The 19,738-nt window shown below is 46.2% G+C and overlaps 1 protein-coding gene across 4 annotated transcripts in view; it reads left to right on the forward strand.

Annotated features, from left to right (window-relative positions):
- PFKP (phosphofructokinase, platelet) overlaps window positions 1–19,738 on the forward strand; it is a 66,552-nt gene that overhangs the window by 20,462 nt on the left and 26,352 nt on the right. For all 4 annotated transcript variants that reach the window (XM_084781618.1, XM_084781616.1, XM_084781615.1 and 1 more), the window contains 6 exons: window positions 7,243–7,320; window positions 10,475–10,664; window positions 12,591–12,756; window positions 14,478–14,522; window positions 14,743–14,851; window positions 18,960–19,055. In XM_084781618.1, coding sequence (XP_084637744.1) covers window positions 7,243–7,320; window positions 10,475–10,664; window positions 12,591–12,756; window positions 14,478–14,522; window positions 14,743–14,851; window positions 18,960–19,055 — 684 coding nt within the window. The remainder of the gene's footprint in view (window positions 1–7,242; window positions 7,321–10,474; window positions 10,665–12,590; window positions 12,757–14,477; window positions 14,523–14,742; window positions 14,852–18,959; window positions 19,056–19,738) is intronic.

The following is a 19,738-nucleotide window of genomic DNA, read 5'->3' on the forward strand; positions in this document are numbered from 1 at the left end:
GATCCACGAGCCGTCCAGTGACGAGGCTTCCTTCCTAACCTCACTGAGCACTGCAGCGTTTGGGGTGGGGCAGATAATTCACGCATGGGCAATGGGGTCCTGTGCTTTGCAGGGTGTGAAAGAGCATCCTCCTCTATCCAGGGGATGCCAGGCACCTCCTCCTCAGTCACAACAGTCAAGATTGTCCCCAGATGGCACTGCTCCCTGGAGGCACAGACCCTCGCATTAGGGACTACTATTCTTAAAACCATTTGTTTCCCCTTTCAAACCATTTCTAAAAGGTGCCCAGGCTTATGTTTTAAAGCATCCTTTAGTGATTCATCCCAACACGTTGGTTCACGGATCCTTTGGTTTCTCAGGCCACCTAGAACTTTCAAGGTTATCACAAGATTGGAACATTTCAGCATATTAGTTAGTATTAGTTAAATAATGGCTTCTTCTCCCCCCCAACCCCCCACTCTGTTCCCCCTCCCGCTCCCCCTCTTCCTTCTTCTACTGTTTATGTTCATCCTCTTGCTCTTCTCTTTTCCACCTTCCCTTTTCCCCTTCTCCTGAAAGTGTGTGGAAAATGTATGAGCCCAAAAGCCTGTTATTTGTGGCAAAAGCCTGGCACCTGCGTGGGCTGAGCTGCTTCGTCTGGCTGCTCCTTGCGGGCCTGTGGATCTGGGTCAGGTCTGCGTGTGGTGCATGTGGAGCCCTTGGGCTCCATTCCAGGGGAGCTGGCAAGGGTTGGTGGGTTAACCCGTTTTTTTCCTATGTAGTGAGCTGATTGTTGGTTACTTTCTTTCCCTTCTGTTTGTTGTAGTTGTTCTTAAGCTGGGTTCCTCCACCCCCACCCCAGCAGCCCACAGGATACCATAGCTCCTCAGTAGTGAGAAAACAAGACCAATATTTTATAAGGAAGACCATGTCCAGAGCAGGCTGTTCTGGATTAGGTGGGTGCAAGCCAGGATAGGAAACAGTGAAATTAACATGGCCATCCCATCAGAAATAGGCTTCTCATTGCTTTCAGTTTGTTTTTTTTTTTTTAAGACAGGGTTTCTCTGTGTTTCCTTGAACTGCCCTGGACTAACTTTGTAGACCAGGCTGGCCTCAAACTCACAGCCTGCCTCTGCCTCCCAAGTGCTGGGATTAAAGATGTGCACCAACTACTGCCCAGACAGCTTTCAGTTTATTAAGTGAGTTTAATAACCTATTGGTGAAGATTTTCTGCAGATTTTAAAAGAAACATTCTCAGAGATCTTTGCAAAAACATAACCCAAAATGCCTTTTATTTTTAAATGGAGGGTTTAACAGTTTGATATTGTACGCGAGAAGCCATTTATAAACACTGTACGAGCTCGTCTCTCATTGTCCATACTTTGATCAAAGGTCAGGAACATTGTTACCTCTTTAGCAGTCAATCTTACTGCTATTCTAATTTCTAATTACAAATTATAAATATGTTAGAGGTAAAGAAAAAAGGTATATATAGCAGGGTTGACACTGCCGTGACTTCAGATCTACCTAAATGGTACCTTTGTCACCTTCCCTGTGGCTCCAGAGGCCCCGAGGGTCCCTGCTGCCCTTGTCACCTCCAGTGGACATGTCTATTTCTGGTTTACTTCAGACTGGCTTTTCATCTTGATCTTGAATGATTAGCCTGTCAGTTTAGCTTCTCCTGTTTCAGGCCCTGAGTACAACTATAGCTCAACTTAACATCCTAGTAAAGGCGCCTCGGGCGGGGCGGGGCCATGTGGCGCAGGTGGCTCAGTGCTCCCTCAGCCTGCATGAAGCTTTGCTTTGGATCCCAGCGACCTGTAGACTTGAGAGAGCTCCTGTGATCCCAGCACACAGGGAGGCAGCGGCAGGAAGAACAGGAACGTGAGTGCATCCTCTGTGTGTCAGGCCACTCTGGGCTGCATGAGACTCCCCAAAAGAATAAGTAAAACAGAAAGATGGAAGTCAAAGAAATGAAAGGTTTTATGGAACTAGCATGTTAGCAGCCCTCTTTCCTTCCCAGGAGAGGTTCCTCCCACCGCTCCCTTTGCTAGAACCATTACTCTTCTTCCGTAGAATGCACTTCCAGCTCCTGCTGTTTAAAGCGAGAAAAGCTAAGCCTGTGGCAGAAAGATCCACGAAATCCTTTTCTAGCCTCTAGCCTGGGCACTCAGTGCTGCACCCACACCCCAAGACAGGAGCACAAAGGTGACCTTGTGCTGTAGTACAGGAAATACTTACACGCCTGGGATGCATGGACAATGCCAGCCCGTAGGATTCCTTTTTAAAGACAGGTCACAGTATCTGTGCCATCTTTTTTGAAGTATTTCTTGATTCACTGTTGTTATTAAGTGTCACTCCTTGTCCTCTGATGCTGGCTTCTACTTCCCCCCATCAGTGTTTCAAAATTCAAGCAGTGCTGTTTACATCTTATCCAAGCATGTCTCTGGGATTTTGTTTTGTTTTGTTTTTCGAGACAGGGTTTCTCTGTGTAGCCCTGGCTGTCCTAGACTTGCTTTTTAGACCAAGCTGGCCTCGAACCCACAGTGATTCACCTGCCTCTGCCTCAAGAGTGCTGGGATTAAAGGCATGCGCCACCACACCCGGCTTGTTTCTGGGATTTTAAACACAACCTTTTTTGTGCGTTTGAGCTTCCTTGGTACCCAAACTAGTGAACCACCACATGTGGTAAAATTAATAGCAATGGTGGTTGAAGGTGGAGCTGTGTTGCATCACCACATGTTGTCTCCCGTGAGCTGGTGGCTGGCACACTCTTCCAGGTCCAGCCCTTCACTAACACCATGACTCCTAACCACACTGAGTAAGTCACACTGATTTACAAAGGGCCAATTCAGATGATCAATACCTGCCCCTTCCCACTCAACACAGGTTAGGATAAGAACTACAGGGATGAATACTGTTTGTCTGAGTGGTAAAGACCCGTGTTCGTTCTTATACTAAATTCCTATGCCATTTCTGACCTGATAATCCCTACAGCCATCATGAGCATGGTTTCAGACAGTCCAGACACACAACATTCTCAAATTGTAAAAGAGGAGGGACTCTCTGAAGCCCCACTTTTGCCATCTCCAATGTCACTATGGTCATCTCAATGAGGCTGAGAGAGGTCCCATTGAGGAAGCATAGTCAGTCATGTAGGTTTGACTGTCACCCTGAAGTAAGGCTGCCCTGCCTCCTTCCTGCTGTTGCTGTTAGGTTTATTGCTTGCCTGGAAGTGTGCGCTGTTAAGCTTTGGCTTAAAGAAACCTAATAATGCCAGAGACTAATCAAGTCAAGTTAGTACATCAGTGTGTTAGTGGTTTGCTTAAGCTGCAAGTACAGGACCACACACTGGCTTGCCATGTTCTAATCTATTTTAGAGCTCACCCAGCCTTACCAAGGACAAGTTCTATGGCTTCTTTCTCTACAGGAATTTCTCATGAAGTACTTACGTCACTGAGCACATTTTTTTAATGGATGACTGGAGTTCTTTACTTTAGTTCTGAACCTGGGAGAGAGGCGGTCAGAGAAAGCCCACCCCTCCACCCCCCCACCTCACACTGTGGGCAGAACCAAGCCAAGGTCCTGAATTTGAGAAACCACTGGTAACCTTGGCGTGGTGATTCATGCCTGTAATTCCATCAGTGAGGAAGCAGAAGTGGGAGGAGTCCCGTGAGTCCAAGGCTAACCTGGATTGCAGAGTGAGAGCTTTAAAAAAAACAGTGTGGGGCTGTAGCGCTGGCCCAGCACTCGCTTGTACGGACATGACCGCAGGACTGACCTCATGGTTTTGATTAGCCAATTTGGGGAAGACCACTTCTACTCAGCACCTTCTCCTCCAACCCCCCAGGGGTGTAACAAGAACCCTGGTCTTCCTGGACTCACTTTGTAGACCAGGCTGGCCTTGAACCCACAGAAATCAACCTGCCCTTGCCTCCTGAGTGCTGGGATTGAAGGCGTGCGCCACCACTGCCCAGCTGCTCTCAGCATTTCTTAGTTGCCTAAGGTTCTTTGTGTAGGGTTGAGGTCCTATTAGATTTCTCTGTTTTGTTAGGGTGTTTCTTTAAACCATACACACACAGAGGTTAAGCAGGTTAGGAATATATAGTCATACACACACACACACACACACACACACACACACACACAGATCATGAATCATGAGTCTGAGAGAGCAGTAGGAGGGAAGGGCTGTAGGGAAGAGGGGAAGGAGTAAAATGATAAAATTATGATTTTGTTTGTTTGTTTGTTTGTTTGTTTGAGACAAGGTTTCTCTGTATAATAGCTCTAGCTGTCCTAGACCAGGCTGGCCTCAAACTCAGAGATTCTCTGGCCTCTGCCTCCCTAGTGCTAGGACTGAAGATATGCACAGCTACTCCCAGCATGACATTATACATTTAACATATATTTAAACTAAAAAGGGACACAACGCTTGCTACTCTTGTTGCTGCTGTTCAGTTTCTTGTGCCTACTTCAGTAGGCTCAGTGCTTGCTTGTAACTCCTGCTGCAGGAGACCTGGCCCTCTCCACTCACTTTGAAGGTCACCTAGAAACACAGAAATACAGATAAAACAAAATATTAAATATAAAGAAAACCACAGACAGAGAATGTTTACTTTTTATTTTTATTTTTGTGGGCAGCTAGTTTTGAGCCACAGTTTTTACTAAGATAAATATATAACTATACAACTAGATAGCCAGTCAGAGCTTCTCAAATGCCTGCCCTCAAGCGTTTTCTGTAGCAGAAAAATCCAGGAATCCACACTGAGACAGCCCCCTGCAGATGAGGAGAAACTGAACATACACCTATGTGGCAAGGCTTTAGAAAGGAAAAGCCGCAATTTATTACGAAAGAGGAATTTTCCATATGGCCCTTTAATTTTGAGAGAGAGAGAGAGAGAGAGAGAGAGAGAGAGAGAGAGAGAGAGAGAGAGAGAGAGATCATTTCAAAAACTTCCTACGCTGTGGGGCTTGGTCTTACTTTGTTTATGGTGGAGTCAATGCATGACTATACATAGTGGCCACAGGGACCCTCAGTATATAGCAGTGGATCCTCTCAGAATCAGCTGGAGTCTGGCGGCCAGTCTGCTGCTGCTGTGTGTAATTGAGAGCCTGTGACCTGTGCTTTCACTGAGTGAGTGACCTGACATGAGGAATTCCGGTGGAGGATGGGTTTGGTAGAGCCAGCCAAGGTCCCTTGGGACTCACTAGCCTCGCGAGTGGAGTGAAAACCAAACCAAAAGCTGGTAGTGCTTCTTTAGTTAAAAACTTTAGTGTGAGGCTGGGCATGGTGGTTCATGCCTTTAATCCCAGCACGCAGGAGGCAGAGGCAGGAGGATGGATGTGAGTTCGAGGCCAGCCTGGTCTCGGAGTCCAGGACAGGCAACGCTACACAGAAAAACAAAAACAAAAACACCAAAAACAAAAACAAAAACAAAAAAACAACCAAAAAAAACCACCAAAAAACTTCAGTGTGAATTTTAAAGGGTTCTGTGGTTTGCTTTCCTTGGGTAAATCATGAAACTGGCTTTGAAGGCAGAGCACAAAGTGGATTTTAGAAAATGTTTTGTCTACATCAAGTGTTTAGCCTTCTGCTTCAATAGGAAAAACAAAACAAAAACCCCAATTGATCTCACTTTCTCCATGATAATAATTTAAGGTAAAACTGGTTCTCCTAATTTGGTAGTCTCTTCTTTCTAGTAAAAGGCAGCTGAAGGCTGCAGGTGGCAGCTATTTTTCTGCTGTGATGTGAGCACAGTGCATACTAAAGAATGAGTCATTTCCTAGTGAGTTACCATGTCTACCTTGGAGTGGAAGCTTTAAATGCAATAGTAATTGAGTCATTTTCCCCCCTCATTTATTTCAACTGTTTCATCACCATGTGTATCTAGACTGTGCAAAACAGTTACAATTATTGTTGCCAAGCAACCTTCAAAATGTGTTAAAGCTTGTGGCACTGTTTCTCCCCCACCCCCGCCCCCACCGTACGTAGCAAATTTCTCTGTTAAAAAAAAAAATCAAATTTTAAAGTAATAAATCAGTATTTGAGGCTGGTTACCGGGAACAGCTGGTAGAGTGCTTGCCCCACACAGAGGAAGTCCCAAGTTTAATCCCCAGCACCAGATAAAACTGGGTGTGCCCATCCGGTGCACGCCTGTCCCTCTCGTACTTGGGAGATGGAGGCGGGAGCAGCAGAAGTTCAAGGTCATCCTCGGCTGCACAGTAAGTTCAAGGCCAAGCTGGGCTGTGTGAGACCTTGCATCAACAAACCCAACATTTAAATGAAAAGACTAAGAGGAAAGGGAGCATTTCGTTTCCGGGTGTGGCATGATTAGGCAGCCGACCCGGGCTTTGGTGGCTGAGTGGGGAGCAGTTCTGTGAATACTGATGCTACGGAAGGCTGACCTGGATCCAGCCCTGACGCATCCCAGGATGCCTTTTGACCTGTAGCTGGTCCTCCTCCGGGTGCGATCCAGGACTGCTTTCTCTACCCGGGCCTGTTATTTACCGTATCGTTGGTTGTCAGACCTTGTTGTGATGGGCATTCATGTGGGGGCTTGGCCAGTCTTCCTGGCATGTTGTGTCAGAGCCCTGCAGGAAGTGCAGCTCCTGTGTCCTGCTCTTCTGAGGGTGCTCCTGGGTAATAGCTGATTCCCTGCCTGCATCCTTCCCTGTTTTCTTTCTGGCTCAGAAGTTGGTGAATTTGGATGAAGGCACTGGCACTCTGGGTAGAATCCATTTCATCACTTGGGCGGGGGGGCTAGGAACTGACACATGGACCCAGGGTGTGCTGAGTCCTCTGTTCTACTGGTTCATTTCCTTTCCTTCCAGGCTTTGTAGAAACAAACGTAGGGAGAGGTCTTTGCTATTCATTCATTCATTCATTCACCATGGTTTAATACCATTTATTTATTTATTCATTTATTTATTTATTTTTAGTCTTTCGAGACAAGGTTTCTCTGTGTAGCACTGGCTGTCCTAGACCTGCTTTGTAGACCAGGCTGGCCTCCAACTCACTGCGATCTGCCTGCCTCTGCCTCACGAGTGCTGGGATTAAAGGCCGGCGCCATTACGCCCCACCATGCCCAGCAGTTTAATGCTTTTATCCAACACTTGCACTGCACTGTCTCCAAAATTAACAGTCACTTGGAAGACTAGGTTCATTGTGAGTTGTGTTTCAGTCTTACAACTTGTGGGTCTGTTAATGGATAATAAAGTCCAGCCTCTTTTAAAATGGACGTTTATTTCTCTTTTCTCATGCAGGGTTACCAAGGCATGGTGGATGGAGGCTCCAATATCGTGGAAGCCAAATGGGAAAGTGTCTCCAACATGCTGCAAATAGTAAGCATCACAGTGCTCTTTGCTTCTCCGTATGAAGTTGCTGTTTTAGTTTGAAATGTTTTATGCTTTCATTTCAGTAGGTTCTAAAACGAGTTCCCATCCCTGCTAGCTAATTATAAACTACAATTAGTTTATTGTTTTAATCTCATTATAAGGACAAAAAAAACCATGCCCCCCCCCCCGTTTTTTTTTCTGTGCCCCTTATTTTTCTTGTTTCTTTGACAAATGTCTGACAGAAGTTACCCAGGGAAGGATGTATGTGGCTCACGGCTCAGCAGATATAGTCTTCCATGTCCGAGAGCAAGGTAACATAAGAGGCTGAGCAATGCAGTCCATGGTGGCAGGCAGCTCGTGGGTGAGCTTGTAACGGGGATTCTTGCATGGCCTCTTACACTTTGGCAGGTCAGAGGTAGTGAGCTGGGACCAGAGGCCAAGGTGGATATCACCTTCAAGGATCTACCCCAGCAACCCACTTGGAATTCAGCTAGTCTCCAAGCTACCATGGTCTTCCCAAATATTATCAGTACGTGAGGACCAAAGGTTCAAACACAGTGCCCTTAGGGCATGCTTCACTTTCAATCTACAATGTGTGTCATTTAAATTTTTAATTTTATGTGTGTATGTGTGTGCCTTGTGACGAGTGTATGTGCATATGTGTGCACCTGTGCGCAGAAAAGCCAGAAGGTGATGCTGGATCTCTTGGAGCCGGAGTTATAGCCATTTGCAGAATACCTGGCTTGTTATGTGGGAGCTGGAATCAGAACCTGGTCTCATTTTTGTTGTTTTTTTGAGATAGAGTCTCTCTGTGTAGCCTTGGCTGTCCAGGACTTGCTTTGTAGACCAGGCTGGCCTTGAACTCACAGCGATACATCTGCCTCTGCCTCCAAAGTGCTGGGATTAAAGGTGTGCGCCACCACACCCGGCTAGTGAGTGGTCTTAACCACTGAGTCATCTTCCATGCCCTTTTATTAAGTCTTTAAAAATCAACATGTCACTGGGGCGTAGGTGGCACATGCCTTTCATCCCAGCACTCGGGAGGCAGAGGCAGGCAGATGGCAGGCAGAGGCAGGCAGATGGCTGTGAGTTCAAGCCCAGTCTGGTCTACAAAGAGAGTCCAGGACAGCCAAGGATACACAGAGAAACCATGTTTCAAAAAACAAACAAAAATATAAACGTGCCTTTAACTCAGGAAGTATCATTGCAATACACACTTGTGTGCCGCAGCCTCAGCTACTGGTCATTGTGGTACTTCTGACAGATTTCTTTTTTCAGTTTTTATTTTTTGGAGTAGACAAATGTAGAGGTTACAATGGTTTGCTGGTGCTGTGTGCTTGATGGGGAATCGCTAAGCATGGGAAAGATCCTGCCTGGCAGCCCCTCGGGCTGTGGATTTAACAGGGACACTTCATCCTGGTCTAGCTTGAAGCCGACCCAGCTCTTTTCTGTGTTGTGCACAAGAAAGAAGTGTGTCACTGCAGGCAAAACAGTTGCTTGCTTTGACTTTAAAAGAAATCTGTCTGGGGAACTTACGCCTCATACACCCCTGGAACATTTTGGCTTAAGGACCGGTCCAAATTAGTTGAGAAATAAAGAGATGACGGAGAAAGAAAACACTTCATACCAAGTTCTTTATTTGTTGCTTGAGTTTTTTTTTTAAAGATTTATTTATTTATTATTTATACAATGTTCTGCCTGCATGTATACCTGCACAGCAGAAGAGGGTATTAGATCACATTATAGATGGTTGTGAGCCACCATGTGGTTGCTGGGAATTGAACTCAGGACCTTTGGAAGAGTAGATGGTGCTCTTAACCTCTGAGCTGTCTCTTCAGCCCTTGTTGCTTGAGTTTTAAGACCTCAAGATTCATCTCTGTCTCATCTTAAGTACTTTTTAATGTAAGTAAAATTGGCAAAGTCACTCTGAAGGTGCCGAAGGAGCATGCGCTTTAACAAGTGTCAGAGTGAGACGGCACTGGAGATTTCGTAGCTTTACTATGTACCTGGCAAGAGAGTGAAGGACATTTGGGCACATTCATAATTAGGCAGAGTGATGCTTTTAAGACCAGCATATTGTCAACACACAACACTCCCATTGTGCTGTTGTGACTGAGATAGGAAAACAGGAAACGTACTTGTGGTTGAAGAAAGTGTGTGTGTGCGGGTAAATCAGTATGGCGCCCGCAACCTGGTTACACACAGTTCCATCCCGAGCCTTCGTGTCCTTTTCCTGTTCAGCCCCGTGTTTCCTGTTGACCTCCAGTTGTGACGAGTAGTATGGGCTTCTGACTGATCTTCATCAGACAGAAATTTGGAGAGCAGGCTCCTCTCTGCTCTGGACTTCACACTGATGTCAAATTGTACGTTGCCCAACACACTTCGCACTGGCAGTGTTAACCCAGGATCAGGGCTGGTGTTGAGTGAATTTCAGCTTTGTTAGTAATTCCTAATTAAGGTTTCAATCAACAAAATGGCGGTAGTTTTCAAGTAGAACTGTGAGTGTGTATGGCTTTATAAATCAGAATAAGCTAGAGACGTACAGACACCAGCGTTTAACTAGCACTCTGCACTGGAACTCTGCCTGCAGCGTGGGGCAGTGTGGAAACAGCTGTGAGAGGGATGGAATCAAGTTCTCAAAAAGTGATTTACTGGGGGCTGGAGAGATGGCTCAGCGGTTGAGAGCACTGACTGCTCTTCCAGAGGACCAGGATTCAATTCCCAGCACCCATGTGGCAGCTCACAACTGTCTGTAACTCCAAGATATGACACCCTCACACAGACATACATGCAGGCAAAACCACCAATGCACTAAAAATAAATTTAAGTTTAAAAAGAAACATTGATTTACTGTTTCTTTAAAGGCACCTTGGTGGGCGTGGTGGTGTTGTGGCTGACGTCTAGTGGAGTGCTGACATACCCCTTTGACCCAGAGAAGCTGGGAAGCTGCACTGCCCTGTAGACACTTGCTGTGCCCTATCAGTTGAAGGCTGGCATCCATCTTTCATGAGCGTCAGGCTAGTGTGTTTCTCATTTACAAGCAGGGGACTCAGACTTTGACAGTACACGGATCGCAGAGACGAAAACATTCGTGGTAGATCCATGCCTGTGCCGATCCATCCGGCGTCCTCTCTCTGAGCATGATTCATGTCCTTCGCAGGGTGGGACGATCATTGGCAGTGCCCGCTGCAAAGCCTTTCGCAGCCGCGAAGGGCGCCTGAAAGCTGCGTGTAACTTGGTGCGCTTGGGCATCACTAACCTGTGTGTGATCGGTGGCGACGGAAGTCTCACAGGAGCCAACCTCTTTCGGGAGGAGTGGAACGGGCTCCTGGAGGAGCTAGCGCGGGACGGTATGTTTCCGGTTCAGTTTCCGGGTCGGTTTCCGGTTCAGTATCCTCGGTTTCCGCTCCCATTACTGCCTTTCTCTGCGTTGCTTCCCTCAGGTTTCCCTGTCCATGCATTTCAAGACCTTGAGAAGTCATATACTGTGCCCTTCTTTAAGGAAAAATACTTTTGATCATCTACTTTTTATTTTTATTAATTAATTAAGTAATTTTTTGGTTTTTTGAGACTGAGCTTCTCTGTGTAACCCTGCCTGTCCTGGACTCACTTTGTAGACCAGACTGGCCTCAAACCTACAGAGATCTGCCTGCCTCTGCCTCTCTGAGTGCTGGGGTTAAAAAGTGTTTACCAAGCCTAGCATGGTTTATTCCCAGCACTCGGGAGGCAGAGAGGCAGGCAGATCGCTGTGAGTTCAAGGACAGCCAAGGTTAACACAGAGAGACTCTGTCTCGAAAAACCAAAAAAAAAAAAAAAAAAAAAAAAAAGAAAGAAAGAAAGAAAAAAAGTATGTACCATCACCATTTCTAGCTGTAACCAAGTTGTAGCTGTCTGTCGTTTTACTTCGTATGATTTGGCACAACAGGCTTTAAATCTGTTCCTCAAATAAGACCAGTAAATGACAATAGGCTTCACTGTGTGCTAGACACACTTGGCCCTTTTCTAGGGAGGCCTGCTGAATCCTCCTGACAGCAGGCATGCACACCACTATGTAAGGCAGCGTGCTCAAGTCCAAGGGAAGCCAAGCAGCCTGTGCCCACCTTCTGGCTGTGCACCAGCCTGTGGCTGCTAGCATCTACATTCCCAGCCATCACAGTGCATTCCTCCTGTTATTCTGGGATGTCTCCAATCCTATGTTGTCACAAGTGTTTAATTAGAAGACACTGGTCTGCTTTTACTCTTTCTTTTTTAATTTTAAATTGTTTTTGGTGTTAATTAGGATGTCTGAGAGCGCTATATGAATTATTGTGTCTTTCTCTTTAAAGTTGTTATTATTATTATAATTCCAATTCTATATTAAATATAGCCGGAAAGAGTGTCCCACTCAAACAGCAACTTCATGGAAATTGGAACCCTGAGATAAAGAATATGTCCTCAAATTTCATTTTAAAAAAGTCACAAATCTGCTCAGAAAATAGAGCAGAGAGGTCTTACCACATCGTTTTGCTCGTTGACCTGATCCAAGTGCAGCCCATTGGTGACTCTGCTGAAAGACCTAAGAGCCCATGCTTCCCACCCTGACACCCACACACACCACAAACAAACCAGCGTTCTGAGTTCATCTAGGTAGAGCTATCTGACCAGCTGTGTGTATACTGAGAGAGCTAGCCACACACCTAACTAGTTTCAGGAGCATTTAGAAAGAAATTTATATGAAGGTGACCATATGTTTCTAAAGTACTTAATTCTGAAAATGTGGTGTGTCCTTAATTCAAAGTCATTATTGATGCTGGGCCTGGTGGCACACAACTTTAATCCCAGCACTCAGGAGGTTGAGGCAGGTGGATCGCTGTGAGTTCAAGGCCAGCCTGGTCTACAAAAGAAGTCCAGGACAGTCAAGGCTACACAGAGAAACCCTGTCTCCAAAAAAAAAAAAAAAATCTTGTCCAAAGGCATTGCTAAAAAAAATTCAAGTTTTTATCCTAAGTTGCAACATTTGGATCTTTTTTTTTTTTTTTTTTTTTAACATTTCAGTGTTTTTACTAAATGTCCAGTGCCAATTTACATTTTGAGTAATTCCTTCTGTCTTCTGCTGACTTCTCTTTCCTTCAGTGTGCTGATTCGGGGTGTGTATAGTTCTGGGGAAATTCATGAAAAACAGCTTAGGTGCTTGACTTCTATGCCTTGGCCATTGTCTTGCGCATCTGGCAGAGCACCAGGAGACGTGGCCGCTCTTCCTGGTGTGGTGCCAAGTGTCCTTCCTGTTTCCAACGCAGGTGAGATCGATAAGGACGCCGTGCAGAAGTACTCGTACCTCAACGTGGTGGGCATGGTGGGCTCCATCGACAATGACTTCTGTGGCACGGACATGACCATCGGTACAGACTCAGCTCTGCATCGAATTATTGAAGTCGTCGACGCCATCATGACCACCGCCCAAAGGTAAAAGGACTTACGGACGCGAATAGATTATTACTGTTGGCTCGGGAACATTCTGCAGACACCATGTTAGTATGATTCTAAATGTGCTTATGGGAGAGAGGAACTAGAAAACACAAGGAAACAAAGTAATTACCTAATGCCCCCCTCCCAAAGTCTTCTCGTGGAGTAATAAAATGAGAACAACTTAGCGAGTTTGGCACACTTGTTAGTGGAGCGAGACATCATAGCGTCACTGTTAAGATCCCAAGCTACAGACGAACTGGACTGAGTAGAGGACATTAGCAGTTCATCTGCAGCAATCTAGACCCCAAAGGAGGCATCATTTACTACGGGTTCCTGAAAGCCTTTTCATGAAAGCCGTGTGAAATACTAAGTCGAGCAAATGCCTTTTGCTTAGTGACTTGGCAGCTTGAAGCTTTTAACATTGGAGCAAGCGTTACTGAGGGTGGCCGGGGCACTCCCCCTTTGTGTGTATGTCTGCCTTTTAGCTGCCTCTGTCCACTGCACTCTGTGACCCTGGGAAGTCACATCACCTCTCTAGGACTGGAGGGACGGCTCAGAGCAATTGGATAGTTTCATTGTAAGGAAAGGCAGTTGTGTGTTGATGGAGCTGATTTGTAGTTTTCACACTCATGTACTTACCTGGATTTTGCCAGCATGTGGCTTTATTTCCCCTCTGTAGACCAGATTGGATTAAAAAAATATTTATTTATTTATTATTATGTATATAGTGCTTTGCCTGAAAGCACATCTGCATGCCAAAAGAGAACATCAGATCACATTATATATGGTTGTGAGCCACCCTGTGGTTGCTGGGAGTTGAACTCAGGACCTCTGGAAGAACAGTCAGTGCTCTTAACTTCTGAGCCATCTCTCTAGCCCCAGATGGGCTGTTTTTAAACTCCCAACCTCATGGCCTCTCAAGTTCTGAGGTCTTAGCTATGATCTCAGCCAACACAATGCTTACAGAAGTATCCAACTTAGTTCAGGATCGATGCTCTTTAGAAAAGGACACAGGAAAACACCTTAAAAGTATAAGGAAGTCTTAGGGAACAAGTGATGGATTTTTTTTTTAAGATTTATTATGTATACAATATTCTGCCTGCAGGTTAGAAGAGGACACCAGATCTCATTATAGATGGTTGTGAGCCACCATGTGGTTGCTGGGAATTGAACTCAGGACCTTTGAAAGAGCAGACAGTGCTCTTAACCTCTGAGCCATCTCTCCAGCCCCCAAGTTATGGATTTTATAAAATATGCAACTAGAAACAGTACTGAGGATGTGGTTTAGTTCATGGAGAGCTTGCCTAGATTGCGGGAAGCCAAGGTTTGCTTTCCAGGACCCCACAGGCTGAGGTGGTGGCGCATGCCTGTAGTGCTAGCATGTTAGTGGTGCATGCCTGTAGTCCTAGCATCTTAGCTGTGGAGGCAGAAGGAGCAGAAGCTCAAAGTCTCCCACCTTTGGCTACACAGAATTCAAGGTCAGCGGTGGGGCCTATGAGAACATGTTTCAGACCAGAACCCCCTTCCTCCCAAAATGCAGTTACTGAAGCCTTATTACTCCTTAGGTCTGAAACACAGTGCAGTTTGCTTTTGTAGAAATCGAGTCAGCTTTTAGCAGCTTGGTGCCAGGCATAGTAGAGAAACAGGCTTTTGGTCTCTTGGGTGAGTCCATCTCTCTTGCTGTGTGTGGTAACATGTGCCCTTTCCCACTTTTCCAGCCACCAGAGGACCTTTGTCCTGGAGGTGATGGGGCGACACTGTGGGTAGGTATCTACAGACCTTGCTGGTATCAGTGAACCTCAGTGGCATCTGTGGAAGTGGTCCGCACCATACATTGTGACAGGGGGCAGTCTCAGAGGACCCAGAAGCTCCTGCAGGACATCAAGCTGCCCAGGGTTGTCTCTGAGTTTAGACGGCACACTAGCCTTGCAAGCAGGCTCCTTCCACCCTGGGTATTAATTAGTCACTCTTTTCCCCACATAGTTACTTGGCCCTGGTGAGCGCCTTGGCTTGCGGTGCCGACTGGGTGTTTCTTCCGGAGTCTCCACCAGAGGAAGGCTGGGAGGCAAGCATGTGCCTCAAACTCTCAGAGGTAATTGGGAGTCCGGGTATGTTCCTTGAGTAAGGATCCACGAGGCCCTTTCGGGTGCCCAATTTGGATGTCTTCTTTAAACTCTCGAAAGCTTGCTGCTCATAAAACGAGGTCAAGCTTGTTACCAGGGATCTGCCTACGTAGACTGATGTTGCCATGGAGAAACAGCTGGGACTGTTGATGTCTTTCATCCAGTTCTGTTTCTAAGTGGCTTGTGTGCCATGAGATGAAATCATGGTGGTTAAAAGAAGTCGGGATTGGAGACTTTCTCATCAAAACTCAAACAGATCTGTGCTGGACTATTGTTTTAAATCCTGCCTTCCCCCCCCCCCCCCCAAATGGGGTGAGATTTCTTTCCACAATGTGCGGGGTTTTAGGCCCTTCTGTTTCCTAATGAATCAGGAGTTGTAGCTGCCTTCCACAGTAAAGTTGCTGGTTAGGGTGAGGCAGACAGCCCCCTATGACAACATAATACCAACAGTATGAGAGGACCCCTTTAAGACTGTGTTTAGTGTTCAGGGCAGAGCTCTTAATGTGTAGGTTAATTTTCTTTCCCTTATTTTTGAAGCAATCTTATCACTGATCAACAAGAAAATTATGTAAGCATTATATCACAGACCACTCTTGTTTATAGTCAGCAAGCACATAACTGTCCAGAAAAGGCTGCGTGTGTGTGGGCAAGGATATGTTGCTTTTGAGTAGCAGTGTTCAAGTCATGAACAGCCGTTGATTAATGTTATATCACAGTGAGAAAAACCAAGCTTCCTTTGGAGGTTCAATGTCTTCACTTGAAATAAGCTACTGATAGCGGTGGATGGACAGCATGCAGCTGTTACCTCTTGGGGGGGTTGTCCTTTGCTTTGGTCCTGACCTGGGGGACATTAGCTGTTCCCTCAGATACCTAATTAAGACAGGTTGTCCACACCTGGCCCTGTGAGATGAAAGATAGTATTCCCATTTCCTGGCACTTCTGTATGACCCAGAAGACTGTGGTTCATGTGCCAGGAGATGACATCATGGTGGTGAAATGATGTCAGAGACACAGGACGTCACCTCATTGGTAGCTGCCGCCTTAGAAGTAATGTTCTGTCTTCTCATGTCGTTGTCTTCTTCATCATCATTTTCCTCCTCTTCCTCCTTTCCCTCCTCTCCCTCCTCCTCCTCCATCCTGGCTTGCCTGCAGCCTGATTGTACAGTGACATTGTCACAGGCCACAGATCTATGGACAATGATTCAGAGGTAGGGGCAGCTGTTGGACCTTGGCTGACAGGAAATCCCAAGTCATTCTCTATGATCCGAACAGTCGTTTGGTGTCTAGATACACACTTTAGATTTAAAGGCTATTTCTTCACGTGACCCCGTCGAAAAAACCTTGGAAGAGTCTAGTCTTTGTACACTGTGCTGTCGGGTACATCACGATCTGGATATATACTTTCTCCTTCCCCAAGTTTTGGCTGAGTTAGAGCGAAAATATTTGCTATCTTTGTGTCTGTCATTTATTTTTCCTGGTCACCAGTACAGCACTGAAGTTTCCCCAATATTTTAGAAGATTAACTAGCTTAAGGAACAATCTCTATCGCACACATTCAAGTGTAAACTGTATAAGAGCTTTGCAGGACTACGGAATTCTTTGGCCTAGATATTGGCTGTACCACTAATAGGATGGCTTTGATCAGGGAACCTCACCTCTTACATGGGAAAATTATATTCCTTAGGGATTTTGTGAAGGCCTGTGGCTCAATTAATTCAGTCTAGGTACCAACCTTGGAGGTACTTATTAAGCGGTGGGTGCACGGCACCTGTATTCTACTTAGATATACTGAGGAGTCCATTATTTGTATGTGCACGCCCCCACGTATGCACGCCCCCACGCATGCACGTTTGTGTGTGTGCAGGCACACACATGTATGAAGGAAATGTAGCTTGTTTCTCTGTTGCTATGACAAAACACTGGACCACAGTGAACTTGGGGAGAGAAGGGTTTACTTTAACTTACAGCCCATCATGTAGGGACGAGAGGGCAGAAGCTTGAGGCAGGAGCCTGGAGGCAGGAACCTGGAGCAGAGACCGCTGAGGAATGCTGCTGACCGCTTGCTTCCTCTGGATCATGTTCAGCTGTCTTTCAGGCCAGGCCCACCTTCTCAGGGCATCCCTGGCCACAGAGGGCTTTAGCCCTCCCACCTCAATTAGCAATCAAGAAAATGCCTCTGGGTGGTGTTCTTGGCTCCAAAACCTTCTTCTCTCCTTTGGTGAGCATCTCTAATTGGCGAACTCCAGGAGGTCTACTTTCCACCCGCTTGCCCTGCACCAGAGTTACAGCTTGCGTGTTATGCCTTCCATCGGTTTTGGTTTTTTTGTTTGTTTGTTTGTTTTTAATCTTTTAGTTAGTTAAAAAAAAAAGGAAAACAACATAAAACATAGTTCTGGGACTCAAACTGAGGTCCTGAGGTCCTTGCCCTTGTAAGGACAAGCCCTGTACAGTCCTCAAGAGCTGCTTCCCTATGTCACAGGGCCTTTAACCGCTTCAGGATATTGTGTTTTGTGGCTGACGCACACCTATTTAGCCACCCAGTATTGCTGGGAATTGTCTTTCCAGTTCTCTGTCAAGCAATGCCAATGTAATGGCCTTGTGCACCTCATACCTTTATGTTTTCAAGAAAGTGTTTCTTTTTTTCTTTTTGTTTTTTCAAGACAGGGTTTCTTTTTGTGTATCCTTGGCTGTCCTGCACTCACTTTGTAGACCAGGCTGGCCTTGAACTCACACTCACAGCGTTCTGCCTGTCTCTGCCTCCCAAGTGCTGGGATTAAAGGTGTGCACCACCACAGCCCGGCTCGAAAGCGTTTCTTATTCTTCAAATTCTGCCTTCTTCTCATTGTTCACATTGCTCACTTCAAAGTACAGCACATTTCATAGCTGTCATAAACAAGATCGAAGTATTCGTGGGCCTGACGCCACATACCTCTGATCCATATCAGCAAATTACTTCTTGCTCTACCTTCAAGCATGGCCAGGACCTCACACACTTAAACTGCTGACCTTTTTAAAGGGACCGTATTTTGTTTGAGACTTTATGGAGAGCAAATCCATTGAGAACAAGCTAACCCACACCGTGAAATAGTTGCCAGACACTCTTAGGTTCACTGTAGTCTCTAGTGACCACTTGTTTTTATATAAGTCAGGGTACCAAAGTGTGAGTACATGAGACACTGTGCCAGAGTGTGAATTGGCGAATAAAGGTAACAGTGTTTCTCTTGGGCCCTTTGTATGGTATGTGTGACTGTTTGGCGTGTGAGTTTGATTTCTGTTACTGTGGTAAATGTCTGAGCCAAATAAGATGAAGAGGAAGCATGTATTGAGGCTCATGGTCTTGCAAGCGTTGGCCCATGGTTGGTTGAGCCTGTAATGACACCATGAACGTGACAGGGTTACAGGACAAAACAGGTCAATTTCCCTCATAGTGGCCAGAAAGAAGAGTAGAGTGGGGGATGGGTCGTAGTGATAATATCTGCTGCCAAAGCGCTTCCTGCCAGGCCATTTGCCTTCATCCACGAGGCTGCATCTCTTATAGTCTCACCCAGCCATGCTATGGGCTGGGGACAAGCCCTCAGTGCATGGCCCTTTCTTGTACCCACTTTGGATTTCTTATCCGTGACCTACCTGTTTGCTACCCGTTCCTGCGCAGTACTCTCTGAGGTGATGCGGGAGAACTGTTGGCCTCACATGACTGAGTTTGGGGAGGTCCATGGGGAGATTGCAAATTGTGTCAGTATAAAGGGAACTGGATAGTTTGGGGCAGGCCAAACCGGGAGGGTCCAGCCTCTGCTGTTTGCTTACTGTTGTGGGTCTCACCGGTCTCACCGTCAAGCAACATGTCTCTATACACCCCCACTTAAACTGGGCTAACTGAGGCCTTGCGATGTCTCCCAGACCACCAGCTCTCTCGGCCCTTGCAAAGGCACCTTTCCCCTACTTTTGGGATTACTGAGAAATACTCCCAAGTTAAGCAACACCTTCTACCTGGAAAGGGGCCATCTCCACCTAGGACATATTTCTCTGGGTTTGTTGTCATGAAAAACAGAATACCATCTTTCATTTTCCTTTCCTTAGAACCGCGCCCGAAAAAAGAGGCTGAATATTATCATCGTGGCTGAAGGAGCAATTGATAGGCAGAATCAACCAATCAGCTCTGAGAAAATCAAGGAGGTAGGCATGCGTGAGGGCTCATCTTTGCTCTGCTGCACAGGTGGGCATGAGAGATGTCAGCATGATTGACAGGACTTAGATTTAGAATATTGACTCAACTTTGATAGCACGGAGGAAATGAAGTTTGAGAGTGCTGGACAGCCAGCAATTCTTGTGCTGTGTCTCCAGTTGTCCCTGTGGTGCCCTAACTTCTCTACCGGGAAAGGAGAGACAGTTGGGTGGGTAAGCATGTTCTCGTGTTAGAAAGGACGGGCTGTTGAGCGTGCTTTGCACTGAAGGTAAGGCGACTTGACTACTTGGCAGCCAGCACAGTCTGAGGCCCTCTCTATTTGGAACAGTGGATAAGTGCAATCTGATTTTTCTCTCTGCCTGCCTGCTAACCTGGAGCATCAGAAGAGCACGTTCTCACCAATAAAACTGCCTGCTTGCCTGTGAGTCACTGCTTCCTCTTGGCCCTGAGGAAGGGCAGGGTCTGGCGGGCTACTGCTCAGCTACTCCTTCAGACCCGTGCTTACCAGTCTCTACAGGACTCTGACTTGCTAACCAGGATCCCAGAATCATTGAGGAATCACAAAGCAACAGCTAAGCTGTTGGTTCCCACCCTGAGTCAGGGCCCACAGGCATTACTAATCCAGTTTTACAAGTGCGTTTGCTTGTCCCTCTTGCTGAGCATGGTTAGCCCA

The sequence above is a fragment of the Acomys minous genome (assembly GCF_964271855.1).
Source record: "Acomys minous genome assembly, chromosome: 5".
Classification (NCBI taxonomy): domain Eukaryota; kingdom Metazoa; phylum Chordata; class Mammalia; order Rodentia; family Muridae; genus Acomys; species Acomys minous.